Source organism: Perissodus microlepis, chromosome 1 (genome assembly GCF_051167445.1).
Source record: "Perissodus microlepis isolate ML-2025 ecotype Zambia chromosome 1, ASM5116744v1, whole genome shotgun sequence".
NCBI lineage: Eukaryota > Metazoa > Chordata > Actinopteri > Cichliformes > Cichlidae > Perissodus > Perissodus microlepis.
The window spans coordinates 22,796,818-22,820,585 of record NC_140461.1 but is presented as its reverse complement, the minus strand read 5'-3'; the positions used below and the strand labels follow the sequence as shown (position 1 = coordinate 22,820,585).

The following is a 23,768-nucleotide window of genomic DNA, read 5'->3' as shown; positions in this document are numbered from 1 at the left end:
GAAACTCTGACTCAGGTTTAAATAAACTTTAATAACATAATTTGTTTGTCCATCTTTTATACCATTTTACAGTTAATATAATTGAGTCTTAAAGCTTTAAAAACTGCATGAGGGGAGAAAGTTATGCAGTAGTTTCTCTCAGCAGTATAGCATTACAGTTCAGGATTTAACTCATGACTTACATACCGTAGGTTCTACAGCTACCCATTAAACAGTTGATGTAATCCAAGCCTGGAGAGCCAGTGTAATCAGAAGTGCCAGTGTACTGAGCGACTGGGCTGATCCGTTAGTGCTGGGGTATCCGAAGCTTGTTCTGCACGGGTTCTGCACCTCTTCGTTTGGAATGGGAAAATCATCCGGCATCTCGTTGCTCATGCTGTCGCGGACCTGACACACAAAGATGACATCGTCAGGCAGGAGACAAAAACGCTAATGGGGTGTATTCACTGTGAGCCCATCTGCTATTCAAAGACATTGTTTAAAACCTGCTGTAGCCACGGAGTAGCTGTCAACACAACATTACTTATACACACACATTTTTAAAAAAGCTCAGTGGTCTTTAGATGATCATTGATAGTTTAGAGATTGTATTCAGGCATATGTCCCAGTGAGCCACATGAGGGTTCATCTGTTTATCTATAGTGCTGTTAAATTTGAGTCTACTTAATCAAAGAAAAAACGATAATAATGCAGAGAAACTGGTAGAAGGTGTGGTTTCTGGGGATAAGGAACAATGACTCACAATAGTTAAATGTTATAACCCCCCCAATCATTATGCAGATATAATTCGACAAGTCATTACCTAACCGTAAACATCTAAGTTTTCGGTTAGGTAATGACTTTGTGAATTGCTACTTGTCGCAAAGGACATTTGTCACAAGACGACCTGCAGAAACCAGCTAGTGCAAAACATTTTGTGATGGATGTGAGTGGAGGAATTATTATTAAACACCTTGCATTCAGAGCCCTTTTAGAGGAAACCAACATGATGACTCGGATCCCCACAGCAGCTCTTTGAGTGGCCTCACACATACAAAGAACTCACTCACTCCTTATCTTTTTCACTTCTGATCAACTTCCCTTGAATGTGCACAGTAATGCACCGTTTTAAGTTGTTACAGATAAACATCCAGTCTAGTTTTTGTTGCAGGCATTAACTTGGAGGAGTGTTGCTCTTGAATTGATGATATATCCCACGATATTGATGGTCAGAGTTTGATATCATGGATTTTGGTTTTTAAGACATTTGCAGCTGGTATAAAATTGATTTAGTTGAAATTTTTTTTTTTTTTTCTTCAGCCTGGACGATGTCATGCAGCTGGTCTCTGTGGTGCTCAAAAATAGTGGAAAAATCTGTGACTTAAAAGGACCCAAATTTCAGCCCAACCTTGTGCACTTTTGGTCCTGTAACAAAGAAAATGTCCATTTTATGATTTCGCAGTTGGTGGAGAATAAAAACCTGACTTTGAGGGGTTAGGTGGGAAACACTCATTTGGTGGTTTTTAATGGAATAACAGATCTACTAGTGTCACTCCATCAACCAGCTCAGAATTACAATCTGGAAACAACTGCTATATCAGATTTTATTGCTTTAAGGTGTGCTGAGTATCTAATTCTTTCTTATCGTTGCAGATCCTCAGATAAGGAGGCTGATATCTCTGTCATGCTGGTTTAAATGGATGGAGTGAGGAAACGTCTTAACAGGTACTTTTGGTTGCTCTCTCCAATTTCCCAAGGGGAAACAGATCTGTATGTTTGATTTGGCCAGGTGCCCTTCCTCCTCACATTTATCCAGGCTTGGGATCAGCACTGGGAGTACGCTAGCTTTTGTCCTCTACTCTCAAACCGAAGGTCTTTTGCATCTAAGGTAAATATGTTTACCACTAAACAAGCCAATCAATCAAACGTGTGCAACCAACTTGACCAAGCTACTTCACACAGCTCTCCAAATGATACATGAACCCATGAAGTGCATCGAGCTTTAGGTTACTTGTGTGTGTGTTTGTGTGCGTGCATTTATTCCTTACCTTCTCAACCTCGCTCATGACACGGAGCAGGTTATTTCCAAGAGCAGCTTTGACTTCCTCATCAGTCCATCCTCTCCTGAGCAGTTCAGCCACCAAATTGGGGACCTTGGACACATCCTCCAAACCCTCAGGTACTCTAAAAGGACAATTTTACAACCAGCGAGTTACATGTGATGTAAAATTGAGTGGATTTTTTTTTATACAGCACTTCCAAAAAGCAGTACTATATTTAAAACAAACAAACACAAATTTTTTTTATCAAGAAAAATTACAAGAAAATCCAGCTCATTGGAAGCAAAATGTAAAGAAAAGTGTTGGTGGTTTTTTTTTTTCATCAAGACAATTTTGAATATGACACGAGTCTAACTACCCAACGGGCAAAGTTACAGTACTGTGGAAAAATCCCGAACCACTCCTCATTTCATCATATTTTCCTTCCAACGACTCACACTTTCTTGCAATATTTTAAAGTGGTCTTGACCAGTAGTTCTCCAGGCTTTGTGAATGTTTTTCAAAGTGTTTCTTTGGACACTGGCTGCTTTTTCCATGCATCTTCAGTCCAGTCCTTGTACCTAACCATTTTCAGATGAATATTCTTTGCTTTTTTTTTTTAAAAGCCATGTATAACACAGATCTTTCAATCATTCAAGAATAAAAGGCACGTAAAAGGATGAACCAGTACCCAAGATAATAGTTTGACTGGAGAAGAAAGTGTTTTTGCACCAACAAGGTGATTCCCAAAGAGCTATTAGCAAAAAAACCTTTGGTGCATCTCTCCACGGTGTGCCAATGTCTTCACATTTCAGCGAGTTTATGTGGGAACCCACCTGGGAACGCCATCATAATCTCCTCCAAAGCCGATGATGTCTGCCCCGGCCACTTTCTTTATATGGTCGAAATGATCTATAATGAAAGCAACAAACTTGAGAATGAAGTGAATGGACAGAAGATAGCTTTGAGAATAAAAAGATAAATGTTAATGTTTGACTGGTTTACAGCAGATGTCATGGTCACAGCAGTAATTTACCTGCAACATCAGACAATTTAGCTGTATTGCTGCAGGTCACATAGTCATTGTAGAAGTTGACCATCACAATTCCTTTAGTTTCATTCTGGAGAGACAGACTGGTGTTAAATGGCTCTGATCTACTGCAGAGAATGACAGAAAGTCAAGAAAAGCATCAACCGGGCCATGAAACGCACGTCCCAATGATCCGCATGAGTGCACTGACCTCTGCTACGTTTCCTGGTTATAACTTAACGTGTATCATTTTACAGTGCTGTACAATAACTTTCTTGTTTTTATCTTATTTTATTGACTTTAGGAGGGAAGTTGTCATTACGCATCATTTAACTTGATCCATTTACAGCCATTTGCAGCTCATCTGTTGCATAAAGAGCTTTTATGGATGCGTTATCTAAGACCCCAAGCAGCAGTTCAATGTCAGCTGGCTGCGTGTTTTACTGTGATCAGGTGATCTGTTGATGCATTTTGCTCCCCCACATCCAGATCACTTACAACATCTGTGGTGCACTTGGGCCCAGTTTTGTGTTATTTCTAAGAGCTGGCAAGAGCTAAATATTATTCCTATTCCACTCCATTAATTTGATGTGAAAGTTTCAGGCAAAAGGTTGTGGATGCTAACTTGTTAAAGTACAATATATTGTTATAATTTAAACCCTCTATTTGCATTGTGACTCCTTGCTTTTACTCCCACTTTTCAGATGGTTTCAACTATTTGAGAAGCAAACACCAAAGACGATGCAATAAGAGAGAGAATCAAACAATAACCATGTGAACTATTCATATACTACTGCTGATCTTCACGAGGTCCTCAGCCTTTAGGTTGACCTGCTGTTTCTTTCGGTTGTGTCTCGTGAACTCACCACTCGTCTCAGGACGTCATCTGGGACGTTCCTCTTATGTGGACAGACGGCGTATGCGGAGGAGTGGCTGAAGATGACCGGAGCTTTAGACAGGGTCAGCACCTGGTTCATCACCTCCTCAGAAACATGAGCCAGGTCGATCAGCATCCCCAGGCGGTTCATTTCCGCAATTACTTGCTGTAATGTGAACGCACTTTGGTTACTACTGTGGTTGTTATAGTTTTGTATTTTCTGATTACTCCTTATTTATATATTAGTTTCAGTTAGTTTCAGTGAGGGTTGGGAGGATGTGCCCAGTGTTTCAGCTTTGATCTTTTTAAGTATTATTTTATGTAGCACACATGCTAAGAGGTAAGATTTAAGAAAATCTGTAAAGCTTTTCTCAGGCTTTTTTTTTTTTTTTTTTTTTTAATTCAGCAATACATTAATTTGTTTATGTAATCATGCGTCAGCAATTTTTTTTTATTAGTCTGCCGTTATCTAACTCCATCACAAACAGCTCCAACACTCCCTCCACCTCACCTCACTAAGCTCATGTGCGTGTTATCAACAGCAGAGTTTTTTACACCAATTCCACCAATATAACCTCTGGCAATAAATGTTATTGTCTTTGAAGTGCCTCAGAAGAAACTTTGGGCTAACGTCGTTAAGCTATAAAACATAATAACGGAATACTTTTTTATTGATACTCTGTCAGTGTTTTCTGATGCTTCTTTTCCGAGTTAATGAGGTCATGGTTTTTACAAATGGCTGTCAGCAGTCTGAGTTGTAGCTCTCTCCTGATCACTTGCATATAAAACAACAATTTTAACTTCAAATCTCTCCTTCAGGCCTGCTGTCACTTATTTTCAGTCCAGTTCTTGTGTAAAAGGCCTCTTAAATAGTTAACATAAAGAGATTCTTAAACATGTGAAAAGTAGTGATTTACCATATACACAAGAAGGTCAGCTTTAACCTCCTAAGACCCGAACTCTTTCACGACATGCATTTTTAATTTCTCTTTGATATTTGGGCATATTGGGGCCTGATGAATGAAAAAACAAAGAATTACCAGATTTTTTTTTAACCTTATTTTTGTTTTTAAGAAAAATAAGAGCCACATATGAGGATATTTGTTTAAAAGTTTGATAGAACAGTAGCAGTATAATGTCCTCGTAAGTGGATATCAGGCCCATGTAGAGCAAAATTGAGTATTTTAGTCTAAATAACCCAAAATGTGATGTCCACATATGGACACAGGGTCCTAGGAGGTTAAATAAAAAAAGAGGAATAGGAATAAAGCTACACAAAAGATGTTAATGTGTAACATAGTACTCCCAGAAATAATGATTTCCCACGTTTGCATCACTGACTTTGCCAAAAGAAGAGAGGCCGTTATGCTCCGATGACTCTGATCCAGTGTCCACGAGCCAGTTATCTACCCTGTGAATGAAAAAGCAAGTGTTAGTAAACATGCAAAACTTAAGACAACGAACAATCTGGAACTCATTTAAAGTAAACTGAAGTGTTCATTAACATTTTATGAAACATTGAGAAAGATGGTAAATGGTAAATGGCCTGTATTTGTATAGCGCTTTACTTAGTCCCTAGGGACCCCAAAGCGCTTTACACATCCAGTCATCCACCCATTCACACACACATTCACACACTGGTGATGGCAAGCTACTTTGTTGCCACAGCCGCCCTGGGGCGCACTGACAGAGGCGAAGATGTACAAAGATATTTTAAGGTCTTTCTCCATGATTTCAGACGTAGCAGATTATATAAAGTTCACTGTTTTCCCAATTCTAAAAACAAAAACAAAAATAAAAGAATTGGTAAAAGAATTTAGTAATATAGTTTAACATCTTCCTGGAGGCCGATGTTCACATGGTGAGGTGCAGACCTCCCTTTCTTTCATACATGTCTACACAAAACCTTTACAAAAACAAACAAACAACCTTTATTTGTCACATACACAATCATACAGAGTACAACATGTAGTGAAATCCTTGTGTCCGAGCTGCAGACGTAACCGCGCCATTCCAGAGCTTGATTTGTTTAGCATGGGGGGTGTAGCCAGGACCCTTACTGGATCCTCAGCTGCACTGAGTAGGAGATGCTCTGTACACATGTAACGTGACACAAAAGGCATTCTATTCTCTTTCTGTTTCCTAAATTTAACCAGCTGCTGGTTGCACCTGGTTGGTTCACTGTTGAGGTAAAGCATATCAGTACAGATTCACCTGCCAGTGAATGTGATACTGCTGCCTGAGTGGGCCTGCAGGAATCCCCCGTGCTCTCCACAGCTCTAATGCAACATCTGAACCTTACTGTTGGCTCAGTTAATGAATGGAAACAGTGCAAACACGATCCAGAGGAAGTTATTCTTCACATAAGACGTCTCTTGATTCTTTTTCACATGAATTTATTATTGAAACCGTCACACAGTGACACAGCCCCTAACTCTGCATTTTCTGTTTAATGTTGTGTAGTTGTAATTTGGATAAACATTCATCTGAATGGGGAAGTGAAGGCATGTGACTGAGCATATTTAACTCAGCTGAAAATACAGAACTAGAACTAATAGCTACTATATTTTCTGCCTGGAAAACATATGTCATATAAATATAGAGGCTCAGTTTTCCAGACTAGTTCTCAAAAACACTTTTCAGTGAAGATGTTGATTGAATTTGTCATTGCGATTGATTTTTGTCTGTGACCAGGCTCGATCCATGCCTTGCAAATCACTACGGCTATTTTCAATTTTCTTAGCAAAATATAACGAAACAATGTGTTTATCAAGACTTTTGCACAGCATTACAGTCAATCAATAGAAACGTGAAAATAACTTACTCATTGTTTGTATTCTTCTGAAAATTCAAACACATTTCTTTATATAAGTAACAGCAAATTAATTGATCTTTGAGGTCTGACCGATGCCTTAAAATGTGGTGGTGGCTCTTACCAAGGTGTGTTGCAGGAGTGGGCAAGTGTGAGGTAGCGCACCCCCAGCTGGTACATGGTGCGCAGGGTCCCCAGACTGCTGTCGAGTGAGTGACCACCCTCAACCCCAATCAGACTGGCGGTCTTACTCATATTAAAGGCCTTCAAGATGTCTGTGCAGACATGACAGTTGATGTGTGATACAACCAGGAGAAAGACAGCTATGAACTGTCGGAGTCAGTGTCTCACCTTGGCTACTGGTGGCAAACATGAAGATTTCAGGGTATTTCTGACACATCCTGTGAATCACGTCTATCTGCTCCAGCGTTTGTCTGACAGCATCTTTGTACTGAGTGTCACAGGGGACGTATGCTGCCCAGAACTGAGGACCAGAGCAAAGATTATACTATGTATAATTAACTTTCAAAGTTAAACAAAGATGAATAAAATACAATCATACTCTCAAACACATATGCACAATGCTGTAAAAAAAGGTATTTGCCCCCCTCATGATTCTCTGATTCAGTAGAGAATCATGAGAATCTGCTGCGACCCCAACCGGTCACAGCAGATGGCCCCGCCCCTCCCTGAGCCTGGTTCTGCCGGGGGTTTCTTCCTGTTAAAAGGGAGTTTTTCCTTCCCACTGTCGCCAAAGTGCTTGCTCATAGGGGGTCATATGATTGTTGGGTTTTTCTCTGTATCTATGAAACGGCTTGAGGCGACTTTTGTTGTGATTTGGCGCTATATAAATAAAATTGAATTGAATTGAATAGGGTGTGGCTAATTCATCATTTAATTTGTGGGTGTGGGTGGAGGAGGCTGCGTGTTTCTTTTTCATGGCATTGATTGTGAGTGGTTGCTGGAAGCTAATGACTGTCACTGGGAAAGTGATTGCTAAAGCCTACAGATCACGCAAGCCTACAGATCAGTAACCACCTGTTGCTAGGCAAAAGTGTGCACATCCTAACCAGTTGGTTAAAATTTCCTTGTGATTGGTTTGGTCGCTATGATATTGCTGCGGTCCTCTGTAGTTTGCATGGAAGTGACAGACTTGTGTACGTTCTGAGTCAGCAACATCCCGAGACCACAACCACCCAGTCAGTGAATACATGTCTTCCTAGCAACGACTGTTTTTATCATGCCCCATGTAGCCAACACCTCTTGCGCAATGCACATGACATCATTCAAGAAACTTTAATAGAAATTAACTATAACAAAAATAAATAAATAAAACAAAACAAAAAACAAATCCCCCCCCCAAATATTTTTTTTATTGTTTTGGGGGATTTTAATTCTTTGAGTGTTTCAAATGCTCGGCTTCTGTTGGCTTTTCTGAATTTCTGTCTTGATTTCATTTTCGTTCTAGTGATAGTTGCCTGAAAGGAGTATTATTGAATCTTTCATTTAGATTCTTATTTTTTGGGCTTTCTTGGAATGAGTGCCAGCTCTTCCACTCTGTATCAATATAAGTGCCCTTTGTTTTCCCCGTTTCCTTCCCCTCCACGTGGTGTAACACCTTCCTTCTGTTTTTTGTTTCCCTCCTTAATCACTTAAGTAATAACTAGTTTTTAGCTTCATATTTCGTGTCTATTTGTTTCAGTTATGGTAGTTTCAACATCTTCTGTTCCTTTTGCAAAAAACGGTTCCCATTAGTGATTTATTTTTATTATATTATTTTATTTTATTGTTTTGTTTTATTTTTCCCTCTGAGTATCTTAATTATGTTCAGCTGTTTTTGTTACCCTTCTCTGTCCAAACCCAAATAAAGCCGTCGATGTGAACATGTACAGCCCCAGTTTTCCTCCTGGTGTCCTGTGTGTGTTTTGTGTGTAGACTTTTTAGAGATTAGAAATTAACTATCAATATTTGCCTTTTAGTTTTGGACTCAGTCTCCTGTGCACTCCTTGTACAACTCTGAACAACTGCAATTAAAAACAAAATGGATTGACAGATATAGATTTTTTGAGATGTTTTTAATCTTTTGAAGAAATGGCTGACTTCTCTGCTAATAATATGTTTAAAATGAGAGTGTAACATGACTTTTTAAAATGATCAGTCTGATTCAGTTGTTATGTTATTTTGTGAGATGTCTCCAGTGAGGAAGGTTTGTAGATAAGCTGTGGGAGCCCATGAATAAGGAGCACATTGACACTGAAAGTATGTTTTTCTTTAATAATTCTTCCATTGTGTGTACCTGAGCACCCAGTCGTCCATCCTTGATCTTAGGGATGTTGGTGTGAGTGTTTGCCAGTGTGTTAAGATCCACTTTGTTCAGCTGATTGTTGAATTGTGACCGAAGCTGCCAAGGCAAGTCATTATGACTGGAACAAAGCACAGGAGAAAGATCATATCAGGAAAGAAGTGAACTTGTTTTATTGGGTCAGCATTATGAATTGAATTTGTAACTAGACTTCAATCGCAGATATTTACACACTAATCACAAATAAATAAATAAACAAATAAAATTTCACTTACCCATCAATGAGTGGCGTCTCTGACATTAACTGCAAGGCTCTGGCCATGTAATCGTTGGGATCCACAGCCAAGGTGATGGCGCAGGAAGTGATCCAGAGCACCAAGCATGAAGCCAAATTTACCATGTGCAGCATTTCCTAAAGTTTAAACGCACTAAATAGATTCCTGTCTTACTCTTTGTTTGTCTAGTTTTATTCTGATAACCAAATCAAAAATTGCAGTGGCTGAGCCTCTCTTTGACCTTTGTAGTAATCTTAATCCTTGAAAAACATCCTTGAGCAGATTTCTTACTTAAATGTCCTTCAGTCCTTTGTCTGTTGGGATCTTTACAGATATTCGCTCCGGATTCTTTCTGTTTTCAGTTGTTTATATGGTGCCAAATCACTACAAAGGCTGCCTCGAAGTACCTTTTATTGCAGGACTACTCTTTGCTCCTCCTATGTGCTGAGTAAGTTTACAGCGCCAGCTATAATAAATCCAGCTCAGTAGCTTATTAATCTCTGGCTCTCTTCCGCAGTGTGTCTTTGTCCTGTCTTCCTCCCCTGACCCTCAACAAATGGCCACCCCTTCCTGAGCCTATAACTGGTGAAGGATTCTTTTTGGTAAAAAAGGAGTTTCTTCCCACTGTTGTTGTTTGGTCATATGGGGGTCACATGACTGTTGAAGCTTGACAGCTGAAAAAACTGGTTTCAATTGGTGTTTTACTTTTCCCTTTGAGTGTCTTAATTATCTTCAGCTGTTTTTGTTATTCGTCTCTGTCCAAACCCAAATAACACCTCTGTGTAACATATACGGCCTCAGTCTAACTCCTTGTGTCCTTTGTGTATGTGTGTTTAGACTTTTCAGGAATTATTGTCTTTTGGTACTGAACGCTGGGTCGGTGTCAGCTATAATGAATGTTGTTCAACGAGTCTATAATAAGCCCCTTGAACTGGAGAGGACCCGGCTTTATTTAACAAAATTCAATTAGTTAAACTAAAAGCTTATTTTAAAGACAAAAATGACTAAATTTAGACAAAACTGAGGTTACTACATTTGGCTTAAATTTTCTTTGAAACATTGTATCTAACCAGATGATTACTCTAGATACCATTATCTCCTTTAACACTGTGAGAAATCTGGGATTCCAGTAGTGTGCACATTACACAAATATGTAGGACTGCTTTCTTGCATTTGAGCAATACAGATAGATTCTTGATGATCCAAAATGGTGCAGCAAGTATACTGACAGGGGCTAGAAAGAGAGAGCATATCATATAATTGGTGGGGTTTTCTCTGTATTATTGTCGGGTCTTTATCTTAAAGCGCATTGAGGCAACTACTATTGTGATTCCCCGCTATAAAAGTAAATCTGAATTGAAAATTCTCCATCATTATTGTGCACATTTTGAGCAACAAAACCTTTTGACAGCAGTCTTTTTTGCATCAGCATGTGGAATAAATAAAAGGATAAAAGGTCACAAGAACTACGAAATTGGCTTGATTGAGTTTGAAAGTTCAGTTATAAATAAATAAATAATAAAACAAACAAATTAAGAGCTTCCTTGTGAGCTTCTCTTCATTGGCTGACCGCTGAATCCAGAACGGAATTTAAAATCCATCTCTCCACATTATCATACCTTGAAGACATAATAGTACTTTACTCTCAGACTGCCTGCTTGTGTGTAGAGTTTCTAAAAGCAGATTGGGAGGGAGAGCCTTCAGCTATTCGGTCCCTCTAGTATGGCATGGAACGCCAGGACTGCCATAATGAATTAATTAAATACACCATTAAGTAATTAATTAAAATGGGAAATAATTAATTAAAATGGGAAATAATTAATTAAAAAATGTTTTTGACACATTTAATTAATTATTGCCACATTTAAATAATTAATTAATGGTGTATTTAATTAATTCATTTTGGCACAGTTGACACCTTCAGGTCTCACCATTAATTTATTTTATCTGTCAAACTCACCCATCAAACTCAGGGGGCGGGGTTACCGCTGATCGAGTCAAAACCATTGCTCTGGCCTGGTGGCCATTGTTTTTAGCACACAACAACCGGCATGTGGAAACTAACAGAACTGAACTTTGAAAAACCCTGTTTGTGTGTCACCAAATACCGTTTTAATATTTTTTAGAATGTAGTGGTTTAATCTTCAGATGTCTGGTCGGTTTGTCAAGATAGAGCCTCTTTGCAAAAGTGCTTCGATGATTTCGGTGATGTCTGCCCAGTCTCACGGCAAAGCGTGGGATAGACCCGCTCGCCTCGCAAGCAATCGAGCTGTTATTACCACCGACAAAGCGCAGGCCCGGGACACAGCTGTAATAACCCCCGCTGACACCGACTTCTTTTACTGACGTTATATTTATCGCCTTTTTATTTCCTGATGTTCTTATGTGTCCTACGTGTTTCAGTCGCCAAATAAATCCGATTAACAGCTGATCTTTGGGTTTTTGTTCAGTAATCAGCGTGACCTGTGTATAAACGCAGAAAACAGATAACGTTGGTGTTTCCGTCATGTAGTAACTGCTGGCTTTAACTGTACAAAGGTTGTTCGACACTATGAAACACATACAGACTTCATGATGTTCGGCTAATATTTTAATTGTGAATATTAATCATGAGGGTAAACGGCTCTGTACACCACGGAGCGAGGTCAGCATGTCCACGATATCTTCAGCTCTCTGAGTTAACACAGTTTCCCGACTGACTAATCTATCATCTACATATAATTCATGGGTCATATCAATATGATTTTACAGAAAATCATCCTTATTACTGCCAACTATTCCAGAGACGTGAAAATCTACAGCATAAAGAACAAAAAAAATATAGCAGTTTAACGCAACACTGTAACAGAGATGAACGCATCAGTTTGTCGCAGATCAAAGTGGAATGAAAGTGATTGGTTGAACAGGTGTTCGTGATCTGTGTTATCTGCGTTTTCATCAGCGTAAGAGACTCAGCAGCAGATTAGAATAACAGTTATACATTTAATAAACCACCAAATGAATCCACGCAAGAAACGAGCAAATCTGTTCCGACAATTTGAGTTTGTGTTCCCTCAGCTGCAGACTCGCTGCTATTTAAATGTTTGAGAGGAAGATTAGATAGAAAACAAACGTCAAACATAGACTCAGTCTGCGTACACATTTGATATGAGCTCAGGATGTATAGTGGCTGTGTCCTGTTTTAAGATCATATATGTAAAATTGTTGTCTGACCTGCGTCGATCCAGTCGCTCGGAGTCCGTGGTTACTGCATAATCAGCTGTAATTTAAACAGCTGGCACAGCGGAAACCTACCGGCGACATGAGTGTTTATGTTTGTCATTGCAAAAGAACTGTCTGAATGATTAACTGACGTTAACTTGGATAAATTATAGTTAAAGAGTATCACACATAACACCCACGTGAGCTGTGTGACTGTTCACCACTACACTGAAATCAGTAGGCTATTACTTAAATACACGTGCTGTGTCATAAACTATGATATAAATAGAGAGGTCCTTTAACATGTTTAGTTTTAAAGGACACCTTCCTGCCTTTAGTCTCATTCATGAGCAGTATTAGTTTTCTTCTAACATCCAGAAGTCTGCACGATGTGTTTTATAGTTTCTAACAAGCCTTTGACAGTTAAACATGACCGAAACACCAACAAAAAAAAGCAAACAAAAACAAACAAACAAACAAACAAACAAACAAACAAACAAACAAAACAAAAAAACCCACACAAATTATATGTTAACCACATTTATTTTTAGTTAAGTAAACTCTAAAAATTCTAACAGATCGCTGGTGCTCAGAATACAGTTGAATAACTATTAAAAAACAGATGATATAATATTTCTGTCCAGTTTGCAGTCTCCATGATGAACACGCTGTTGCAAACCCTGCTCCTCTCGATGAAAATGCGCCTTCTCTTTCCTCTTTGTATAAAACATTTTAAAAGTCAGTTTAGTCTCAAAATTCACCGTTAAATCCAAAACACACCAGATAAAGAAAAGCGAACGGTTCAGTCTAACACATGTGCCAATGAACCACTAAACTTCAGTAAAACTATGCAGTTATGAAACATAACTTTAACCTCAGCCAAACCGATTTGCTCAGTTGTAAATAAAACAGCGAAGTAAACGTGACCCGACAGACAGAACCTGAGTGAATTAAGTCCAGTGTTTAACCACTGAGAGCTAAAACTCAGGTGAGGTTTCAAAGCTGTGTGCCGGTGATTGGACATCAGCCGCTGATAAAGTGCTCTCGGAAAAAAAAACTATATTTACTTATCTTGTGCAGAAAAATGCGCTGACATTGCGTTATATCGAGCACTGGCTGCCCAGTTAAACTGTGACTATCACCAGATAAAGTGGGCGTGTTTCTTCAATTAGCAGCAGGTGTTAAACAGCTGACAGGTGAGGAGGTGAATGCATGCAGGTAAACTGAGGGCCTGTTGAGCTGATCGCTGGTGTCGTGAGAAAAATGTCAGCTCGTTCTTTATGTTACAGAAGCACAGCGACACAAGACCAGGCGGAAATAGACAATCGTTCGGTGAAAATGAGAATCTGCGAATGCAACATGTGGAACACGGAGTGTGGAATATGTAAACAAACCGGTTAACGTAACCCCCCTAAAAACGAACAAACAAACTAAAAAAACAAACAAACAACAACAACAACAACAACAAAAAAAACAGTTAAGCTGGAACACCGGGGCTGACTGTTAGCAGAGCTAGTGACATCTCTGAAAACATCTGAGCACTTTTGCAAACATGTTCTATGTTGACAACCTGACCAGACAAGTGAAGATTACGGCGCGACATTCGCGGCTAAAACACTATTAAAAGTGTAGTTGGTGACAGAAAAACGGGATATTTTAGTTTACACCACCACCATTGCTGCCTGTTCATTCTGGGATACCTGGCTGCCCCAAGTCCACACAAGCAATCGATTATCTAGGATCGACCTGTCTTGACTTACTTTGCACGGCAACCAATCAAATGTTAGAGAAGCTGCATGGGCAGCGTTAACCCCGCCCCCTTAGTTTGATGGGTGAGGCTGACAGATAAAATTATTTCAAGGAGAGATGAAGGGGACAAAAGTGACAAAATGAATAAAATAAATAAATAATTAAATAATTAATTAAAACTGTCAATAATTATTTAAATGTGTTATTAATTAATTAAACATGCCAATAATCAATTAAATGTGTCATCAATTAATTAAATATGTCAATAATTAATTAAATGTGTCAATAATTAATTAATTACATGTGTCATAAATATTTATGTAATGAATTATTTCCAATTGTAATTAATTATTGCCACATTTAATTAATTATTTAATGGTGTATTTAATTAATTCATTATGGCAGTCCTGGCGTTCCATAGTTATGGAACCAGTTCCCAGTTTAATAAAAAAAAACAGCTTTGCCATCAGACTGAAGAAGTTTAATATAAAATTACATTTTTATATGTAGTCTAACCCTTTCATGCATAATTTATGACGACCTCGATCATGATTTAGTAGTTAGTATTTTGATTCATCTTTAGGCATGAAAAAAAAAATGATATGGCGTGACACATCAGTGTCCAATGTAGTGGTTTATATGCAAGTATACCATCAACACTGACACAAATACAAGAAAACAGCCTTTGAATAGCTGTCCACTGTAGTGACCACTATGCATGAAAGGGTTAAGATAACGATAGCCAGAAGCAGTTTGAAAAACAACAGTTTCTCTTACAGAGCACGGTTTGAGTGGCAAGAGCTTCACTTATACCAGAAAAGAAAATGTTGTCACTGATAGAAGATCAAAGAATGACAGTGAAGTCATTACCAGGCTATACATTAATCTGATTGGTCGAAGCAGACAGATGTTTCAACAATCACATAGCATAATAGTGAAGTGCACACCATTTTAAAAACAGTTTCAAAGGATAACCTCTCACACAGCTCTGTGTAACAAACTCTCTGCCATGTCAGGTTAAATCTTTAGAGTTACATCATATAAGCATTAATTTAGCGATTTAAGGCACTGCACTATTTCAGAGTTCTTCAAATGGCTATCAAGGTGTATATTTGATGATGTGTTACTTTAATTGAAAGGAAGGTTGTGTATGGGAATGCATTACTGCTGTACCATGTGTGAAACAAAAAAAAAAAAAAAATGTTGGTGTTTGGCTTGATTGTCAGCACAAAGAGGGAGAGAGAGGAACAGAGAGGGAGATGGAGGATGAGGACAGAACAGAGATGGAACAAGAGCAGGTGAGACACACATGTTAGTCAAATGGTTGTTTACCAAAAGTATCATAGGGACTCATGTATCTTGTACCTAGTGTTTCTTTTTAGGTTTGTTATTTTTCAAATTCTATATTTATTAAGTTATGCAGGCTTGTTTGCACAACAAGGCTAAATAATTATATAAACTTTTCTCAATCTAGTCCCTGTGTCTTGATACAGCCCTGATTTTGTTCTGCCTTGCTACTTAATTAAAAAACTAGTTTAAGGTGTCCTGCATATGTCATATATATTTTTCCCTATATGAAGTCATTCTTTTTTGAACAAAACTCAAAACAGAGCCGATTAATCTTTCAGTCATTTCACCCCCTGAACGAACATTGGGCTGTGAGGTTAGTTTCATGATCATTAGTATGCAAATTGTCATGACCATTGATCAATGAACACGGATGAATGGCCATGAGTACCATTCACAGAGAGTTGGGGAATGGCTGCAATCACTGCTCTGTAAGACGGTGAAAGCTGTACCCTTAGGCCCCCTCCTCAATTTAGAGATGGTCTCTAACTTTTCTAACTGAAGACTGAAGAAGTCACTCGGATGATTGGAAAAGCGTTTCCCCCACTGAAAACGCACATCTAGAAGAACAGAATCAACTTTTGGGAATTTCCTTACCAGCATGCATCAAGACAACTGAAACTAAAAGGTTAAAACAGAAAGACTGTAGGCCATTGATAGCAGCTGATGAAGTGTTTTTCAGTGGTGAGTAATACTATATAGTCTTTTGTGTCCAAGTAGTTCATACATTTAAAGCTATAAAAGAAACCCATTATATATTTTGAAAGCATTGAGAAAATGTACCACTTATACTACTTAAGCTGCTTTTCTTCTTTTGTCCCGTCAGTCTCTGTTTTTTAACATGTACAGATTTTCCCACGTTGCTAACTTAGCTGTTATTTCCTCTTTCAGTGTGAATACCTGCATGCGATATTTGGAAATTACTGCAAGTAACGCCCACTGTCTGTGTGACACGTTTATTTGCATTTCGTCTTTCTGCTTCAGTCTGTGTGGTCATTGTCTGCGTGTTCTCAACAAGAAAGACACATAACAGGAGAGCATAGAGGCAGAGAGGCAGGCGGACACAGACAGAGCTACGGAGCAGATCACAAAAAGGAGGCTAGAGCAGAGGCAGCTGAAAGGATATCAAAAGCAGTAAATAGTTTGTTGAAGGTGGATATGGCCAGGTTAGATGTCACAGAGATGTTTCATGGCATTTCGTTTCCTGGACACCTGCACACTCAGGATTCCTTGAAATATGCTGTCAGCTTTCCATTTCTGGATACGGATATTCTCATAGCGTCTTATCCAAAGTCAGGTAAGAGAGAACAAACTTCCAAAAATGCACACACACACACACACACACACACACACACACACACACACACACACACACACACACACACACACACACACACACACCTCCATATTCCAATGTAAGGAACAAACGCTCACTGAAGTGTATGAATAAAGGACCAGGGCAGTCCTCAGGGCTTAGTCTCTGAGCCTCACTCTTGGTGTGTGAGCTCAGGAGGCTGCCCTTGCTAGCAAGAAAATCTGTGTGTTTGTCTTCTCTGATTCTCTACTGAAGAAGTGTTTTAGAACAGCGGTCCCCAACCCCCGGGCCTCGGACCGGTACCGGTCCGTGAGTCGTTTGGTACCGGGCCGCGAGAGTTGAGGCTCAGGTGTGAAATGTACGGTTTTCAGGGTTTTTATCGGTTTTCAGCATTATTTTGTTATCGTTTTTATCGTTAACTCGGTTTTCCTGGGTCTTTTCACGTGCGTTATGAATAAATCTTTTTTTTCGGTACCGGTACTAGTTTTATTTTAAAGGCCAGTCCGTGAAAATATTGTCGGGCATAAACCGGTCCGTGGTGCAAAAAAGGTTGGGGACCGCTGTTTTAGAATATATCTCTTAACACACACACACACACACACACACACACACACACACACACACACTCCAGTCTAACCAGACGAGCATGTTAAGCAACTCAGTGAAAACATGGTGAAATAGATTGTGGTGAGTTTAGCAATTTACATAATAGCTTCTTACTTTGCATTTTAAGCATTTCATTGAGTTTGAGTAACTTTCTATGGTTTATATGACTGAATTTCATCAATGTGGGCTCATCAATGCCTCTCACTCATTCCTCTTAACAGGTACCACATGGCTACAGGAAGTTGTGACTCTCATACGCACCAGAGGGAACCCAGAGTTGTCCCAGACTGTTGAAAACTGGAAAAGAGCTCCTTGGTTGGAGCATTATTATAGCTCTGCTCTGCTGGAGGCCTTACCTACTACAGCTCGAGTCATCACTACACACTTGCCTCATCACCTGCTGGGCCCTGCCCTCCAGCACTCCAAAACCAAGGTCATTAAAGTGCACGTTTAATTGATAGATTTATTCTAAACATTCGCCAGTGTTGGAGGCTGTTACCCACTGAGCCCATGCCTGCTCTCTGCAGCCTGGCTGAGGTTAGCAGTTTGCCGCACCAAACTAGTCTAATAAGGGGATTTATAAAACTACTGACTATACTGACTATTTAAGACCTAATACTGAAAGCATAACGTGCCGGCATCAGATCTTTAAAATGTGCATGTGTATTTTTAACCCAATGAGACAAGTTAATACATTTATCAAGCCAAATAATGTCCAATTTGTAATGTCATGCATTCATTTAAAAATAATTCCTACAGGACATTATTAATTATTTTGTGGTAGATCCAAACAACAAACAACACTTCTTTATCTGATCAGGCAGAGTGTCCAGTTGACTGTAGTGTGGAAGCTTATCTTAACTCCACTGGTTTGGCTGGTTTATATACTGATTTGACAGATACCCTATACTGATGTACACAGTAAGCTGAGTTTTGACTTTTATTTGTTGTTGTTGTTTTTACTAGTTATGGTATTATTTACACTTTGTCTGTCAGATAACACAACTAGTTGATTTTTCTGCTGTAAATCTCATTATTAAGCTGTATCTCAGTAATTATGTATTTTTTCTTTTAAAGCAAAAACACAAATCACAGAGAAACATTTCAAGATTGACAGCTTTTTCTGAAAAAGCACTGTCATCCAGACTTGACAGACTTTTAGGTGCCATGAATTTAACTGATAAATATTTGTGTTTTCTGTTTTTGTTTCCATTGTGGGAAAGCGTCTAATTCTACTTAACAATCTTGACTGCTGATAGAAGTCTAGGGATGATTTCTTGAGTGTAAAGGACAAAGCATAATTTCTTATTAAGTAAAGAGACCACACCCAACTATGACACTGTGGGTCAGCTGTCCAGTTAAATTTAAATCTCTGAAAATGGGGGACTATGTTTAAAGATCTCTGCAATTTCTACAGTTATTGCAAAACTTTTGTGAAACTCCTGGAGTAAAAGCACATAGTCTGATTTAAAATCCTCTGTGGTTGTGCACAGAGAGAAAGATTACCACAAAAAGGATCAACTAAATATTTATGGACATAACTGTGAGTAAACTTAACAAGACATGTCATGTCACAGGTCATCTATGTGAGCAGAAATCCTAAAGATGTGGTCGTGTCCTTTTACCACTTCCACAAAATGGCCAACTTCCTCCCTGAGCCTCATTCATTTCCAGAGTTTTTGGACCGATTCCTGGAGGAAACAGGTGAGGAGGACTGTTTTGCTTGTTGTATCATTGTGCAGCTACAAGTTTCAATCTGATCAGATGTGCAGTATTTCTTCACACGCTTGTTTGTTTCAGTTTCTTTCGGTTCCTGGTTTGACCACATTAAAGGCTGGACCAGTCAGATTAATAGCAATCTGCTTCACGTCACCTATGAAGAAATGTCGCTGGTAAATTATTGCATCACAGCTAAGCACACTATCCCCTGTAAGATATTCATTTGCTTTGTTCCCTGGTCACAAAGACAGACGCAGGTCTGAAAAGTGGAAGTACACTTCTTCACACTGAACCCTATGGCTCAGTACATAATTATTTAGCATTTCAAGGAGGTCTCTCATGTCAGTGAAGTGAGGAAATTTAAATTGCACTCTTCTTCCTGCTGCCAGGACCTGCACGGCACCATAAAGAAAATAAGCTCGTTCCTTCAGTGTCCCCTGGTGGAGGACGAGGTCAACAACTGCGTGAAACACTGCAGCTTCAGCAGCATGAAGGAAAACAAGATGATCAACTACACTCTCGTCCCTCAGGAAATAATGGACCACAGCAAGAGCTCCTTCATGAGAAAAGGCAAGTTCTGCTGAACTGTAAGCAGATTAAATTTATGTTCTCAGTAGCTTTGCTTTTTGCATCATTTCATCTTCATGATAATTATCTTCAAAATAAGTAATGAGAGAAAAACTGTCTGTTTGGTTTAGCTGCACAGTTCACCGTTCCTGTTCACACTAAACGGTCTAAATGTTTTTAATTTCCTTTCAACTGAATAACAACTTCACCCAGCCTAACCACAACCTGTTCACAATACCGCCATCTAGAAGGAGATATACAGAAATATCACCTTTGGTCTTCTGGCTGTGAAACTATTCATTTAATATTTAATGACTCAATTATAGACATTTGAATTTTTGAAATTGTCCCTTTTTTAGTAGCATAAAATGACGAGGTAATTATTCAGTCTTCAATAGTCCTATTCAGTCTTGTCATACATAAAGGTTCAACTGAATGGTAACTCTTTAATATAAAACACAGTACTACCCAGTAAACTATAACCAAATCCCTTTTTAAAATACATTTTTGATTTATATTTGAAAATCACGTCTTTGTTGGCCTTCAGACAACAGTTTTGATGGCTAAGGAACCAAACAGGACAAAAAAAAAAAGATCATTTTGACTTTTCTCTCTCTGTCTTTCCTTTTTGCAATGCAGGTAAAGTGGGAGACTGGAAAAACATGTTCACAGAGGAGGACAGTAGAAAATTTGAAACCGTCTTCACCTCAAAGATGATGGAGAACTGCACTTTAGAGTTTGTGTGGGAGTAGTGGTCCTACAGACCACGAGAGTATAGATCACATCAACTGATCCCTTTCAAACTAGTTAATCCTTTATGTGTGGATTACAGTATATGTTAACCCTTCACTTGTTTTGTGATAATTATGTTTTGAATTCTTTAATTATGTTGTTCATGTGAAACCTACAGTGATGCTTTTGAGGTTGTCTTCTTCTTCTTTTTCTCCTTTTTAAGTTATAAGTAGATTAATAAAGCTTATATGCTTGAATGTGTCATGTCATTTTTGTTTCCTTGGTTCAAAACAAGCGGCACTTTACACTTCAGGCTAAGAAGTTGACAGTTACGTAACCATGACAACAAAGAGCAGAGGGAGAAGTCCAGGTGACAGGGTTTAACATAAAGCTCTTTGTCCCCATGCCTGAGTGGTCCTTGTGTGTCCTTTTACTTCAAACACCTCGGGAATAGTGCCGTTCCTGTCCGGTCTTAGTGCTCTGAAGTGGGTTGATGCTATTGCATTGAGTGTGTGTCAGTTTGCATATAAGTAATCCATGATCAGGCATATGAGACACGTAGGAAATGTTTAGTATTAACACTTTCCTTTATCTGTTTAAGCAGATTAATATGCATAAAAAAGTAATTTTATTCAAACATCAGGTATCTGTTTGATTTGGATTTGAATTTTTGAAGCACAACCACGCTTTAGACTTTTTAAGCAGTCTCTTTAGTCTGTATGTATTTATGTCTGCGTAACAAGTGTGTGATGTTGAAACTCACAGCACTTAACATGAGCAGCCACTGAGCTTGCTTTTTATTTCACAGGTGATTGTCTGTGCAGTTCATGTTAGTGTGCAAGAATCTGCGTTTCGGCTACTTCATTGAGTGCGTTGCGTGCACCTTTAAATCGAGACGTCATCTGGCCTGATTTGAAAGAAACCATTCAAACTCAAGCTTGAACAACCTTGAAGCTGTGAAAGCCCCCTAATGAAAGAATCATCACTTCTGAATGCAGTTAAGGTTTGTTGGAGGTTTATTGGAAAGTGAGCCAAATGACAGAAAGAAAACTATGCTTAGGCCTTCTGCCTTTGATTGTGAGATAAATATGTCTTACAGAACATTCAATACATTTTGGATTTATTTATCTTTACCATTTATTAGGGATACACATTTCCCTCTGTTTATAAAAGACGCTGGCCTCTTCTTCGTCTTTCACCTTCCGTCACTGATTATTTCGATTTTTGTCACAACGTCCTGAATATTCAAATTGACAAGGGCACACATGTGCTGCTATATCAGCTGCTAATAAAGCCCCATACACAGCCCCACATGCAAACACCGGTGATTGAAGCTCTCGAGCTGTTGTTGTGCACACAGGCTCACACATTTTGGTCATGTGAGAAACCACTTCACACCTCTCGTACCCCTCTCTGACTCTGCTGAGGGCAAGGAGGTTGAAGGATAAAGCTGCTGCCAGTGTTAATTGCTGCAGATCATGACGGTTTAAACACAGCAGGACTTTAAAAAAAAATAAATTAAATTTTATTTGATTTTTCTTCATTTAGCCTCATATTAATCATTATCAATGATGATGGCAGAGTGTTTTGGCAAGGACAAGATGTTTGGCTGTCACAAAGGTTGCTGTAAGCTGTAATTAGCCCACACATTCTGAGATTTATATTTTGTTCTTAGATCAAAGATTTTATAGACACATTTATAGACAATCTACTTATATACAAGATGTTTAACATGAGTTATGGCCTGCTCTGGATGTTATGAGATGGACCATCTGTTTTTGAGCAGTTGGCCTCCATTCCTGGAGGAGTGCAGCATGCGGCTGTGCAATGCTGGTTGGTTGTGGCTTTCTTTGAACATGTTGACGCTGCATCTCCCAGGCATGTTCAGTAGGAGGCTTACTGAGAGTAAATCCTGGCCAAGGAAGTATTTGGATGTGCTCCTGATCCAGAAAGGTCTGTACTACTCTGGCAGTGTGGAAGTGGGGATTCTGCCTCAAGAATATCACATGTTGATGTGGTAAACTGAACCAAGTCTCAGATGTGCAGGTGAGTTACTTTGTGTTTGGTAAATAAACGACTACTACTATGACAAGAATGTAGTAATTTAGTCTACGCTAAAACTGGTAATAGGAAGAATAAGTCAGGAAGAGGTCGTACTATATGTGGTAATGAATGGATTGATGATCCTGATATTTAAAAATTCATTATTAGATTAAACAGGTTCTTGTTGTTAAGCATCATCTCATATTGATTCTCTATATTTCTCTGTTTAGCTACAGTATCTTATAGATTTGGTGGCTATTAAAGGAAACACATATTACATCACACTGATACAAACAACATGTGCATCCTCCAGTCTGATAAAAGAAATATTCTCCTTCTTGGTCCTATGTGAAAATCTCCCTAAAACTTGAATAACTGGTTGTGCCACATGCAGCAAAAACTACAAAAAGACATTTGTTATAATTGGCAATTAATCTTTCATCATGGTGGAATTTTGGCCCTCTCTTCTTTGTAGAATTGTTTTAGTTCAGCCACACTGGAGGGTTTTTGTGCATGAACCTGCTTAAGGTCACGCCAAAGGATCTTGAACAGACCACTTGTTGTTGTCCTGCATAAGTCAAGTGTGTTTGAGCTTCAGGGTATGAACTGATGGCTGTACATTCTCCTTCAGGATTTTCTGGTAGAAGATGCGAACTTACTTTTTCACACAGGGTCAGGTAGGTTTGGATAACTTTTTTCTCTTATTAAATTAAATAATCTTTTAAAGACTGGAGTTTGTATTTACTTGGGTTATAGTTATCTAATATTAACAATTCTTTGATGGTCTGAAACATGGGGTGCAGGTGAAGAAGCAGAGTCTGTGTTTCTGAAGAGAACTTTAATTCTGGGAAACTAACCATTTGTTTGCATTATGGGTTTGGAGATCTTTGATTTTTAAATCAATTCTGTCAATATAATATTTAATCACTGAAATATGACCTTAAGACAATTAAACAACAATGGCTCAAAAATGTACCTGTTATACTGTGCACATATACAGTTTGAAAGGCACAGTCAAATCATATTTAGCGTTTTAGGGTGTCACATACTGCAGATTTATATTTCACTGCACAACGACTTGTGAAACTGAGGAGGAAAAAGCACAGTGGCACAGTTTTATGACAGCGGCAGTGGCGTACAGCTACAATAGTGACTTTGTTGTAATTGGTTGCAGA

At 38.8% G+C, this 23,768-nt stretch overlaps 2 protein-coding genes across 2 annotated transcripts; one reads left to right on the top strand and one right to left on the bottom strand.

The window, feature by feature from the left end:
* Window positions 1-18: 18 nt before the first annotated feature.
* dpep1 (dipeptidase 1) lies at window positions 19-10,800 on the bottom strand. The gene is made up of 10 exons (XM_084935991.1): window positions 9,315-10,800; window positions 9,034-9,160; window positions 7,089-7,221; window positions 6,862-7,012; window positions 5,267-5,336; window positions 3,915-4,091; window positions 3,055-3,139; window positions 2,855-2,930; window positions 2,028-2,163; window positions 19-387 (listed from the first exon to the last, which is right to left on the bottom strand). Exons 1-10 carry the CDS (start codon window positions 9,446-9,448, stop codon window positions 208-210), a joined length of 1,269 nt encoding a protein of 422 aa, XP_084792117.1. The 5' UTR covers window positions 9,449-10,800; the 3' UTR covers window positions 19-207.
* A 5,825-nt stretch (window positions 10,801-16,625) lies between these two features.
* sult5a1 (sulfotransferase family 5A, member 1) lies at window positions 16,626-20,733 on the top strand. The gene is made up of 6 exons (XM_084924695.1): window positions 16,626-16,908; window positions 17,754-17,965; window positions 19,110-19,236; window positions 19,333-19,424; window positions 19,641-19,821; window positions 20,458-20,733. Exons 1-6 carry the CDS (start codon window positions 16,770-16,772, stop codon window positions 20,568-20,570), a joined length of 864 nt encoding a protein of 287 aa, XP_084780821.1. The 5' UTR covers window positions 16,626-16,769; the 3' UTR covers window positions 20,571-20,733.
* Window positions 20,734-23,768: the final 3,035 nt, after the last annotated feature.

Coding starts and splice junctions, on each gene's coding strand:
- dpep1 (XM_084935991.1), bottom strand. CDS start 9,448: ATGCTGCACATGGTAAATTTGGCTTCATGCTTGGTGCTCTGGATCACT. Junction 9,161..9,314: donor GAGACGCCACTCATTGATGG/GTAAGTGAAATT, acceptor GCTTTGTTCCAG/TCATAATGACTTGCCTTGGC. Junction 2,931..3,054: donor TAAATTGTCTGATGTTGCAG/GTAAATTACTGC, acceptor CTTTCATTATAG/ATCATTTCGACCATATAAAG.
- sult5a1 (XM_084924695.1), top strand. CDS start 16,770: ATGGCCAGGTTAGATGTCACAGAGATGTTTCATGGCATTTCGTTTCCT. Junction 16,909..17,753: donor AGCGTCTTATCCAAAGTCAG/GTAAGAGAGAAC, acceptor TCCTCTTAACAG/GTACCACATGGCTACAGGAA. Junction 17,966..19,109: donor TCCAGCACTCCAAAACCAAG/GTCATTAAAGTG, acceptor GTCATGTCACAG/GTCATCTATGTGAGCAGAAA.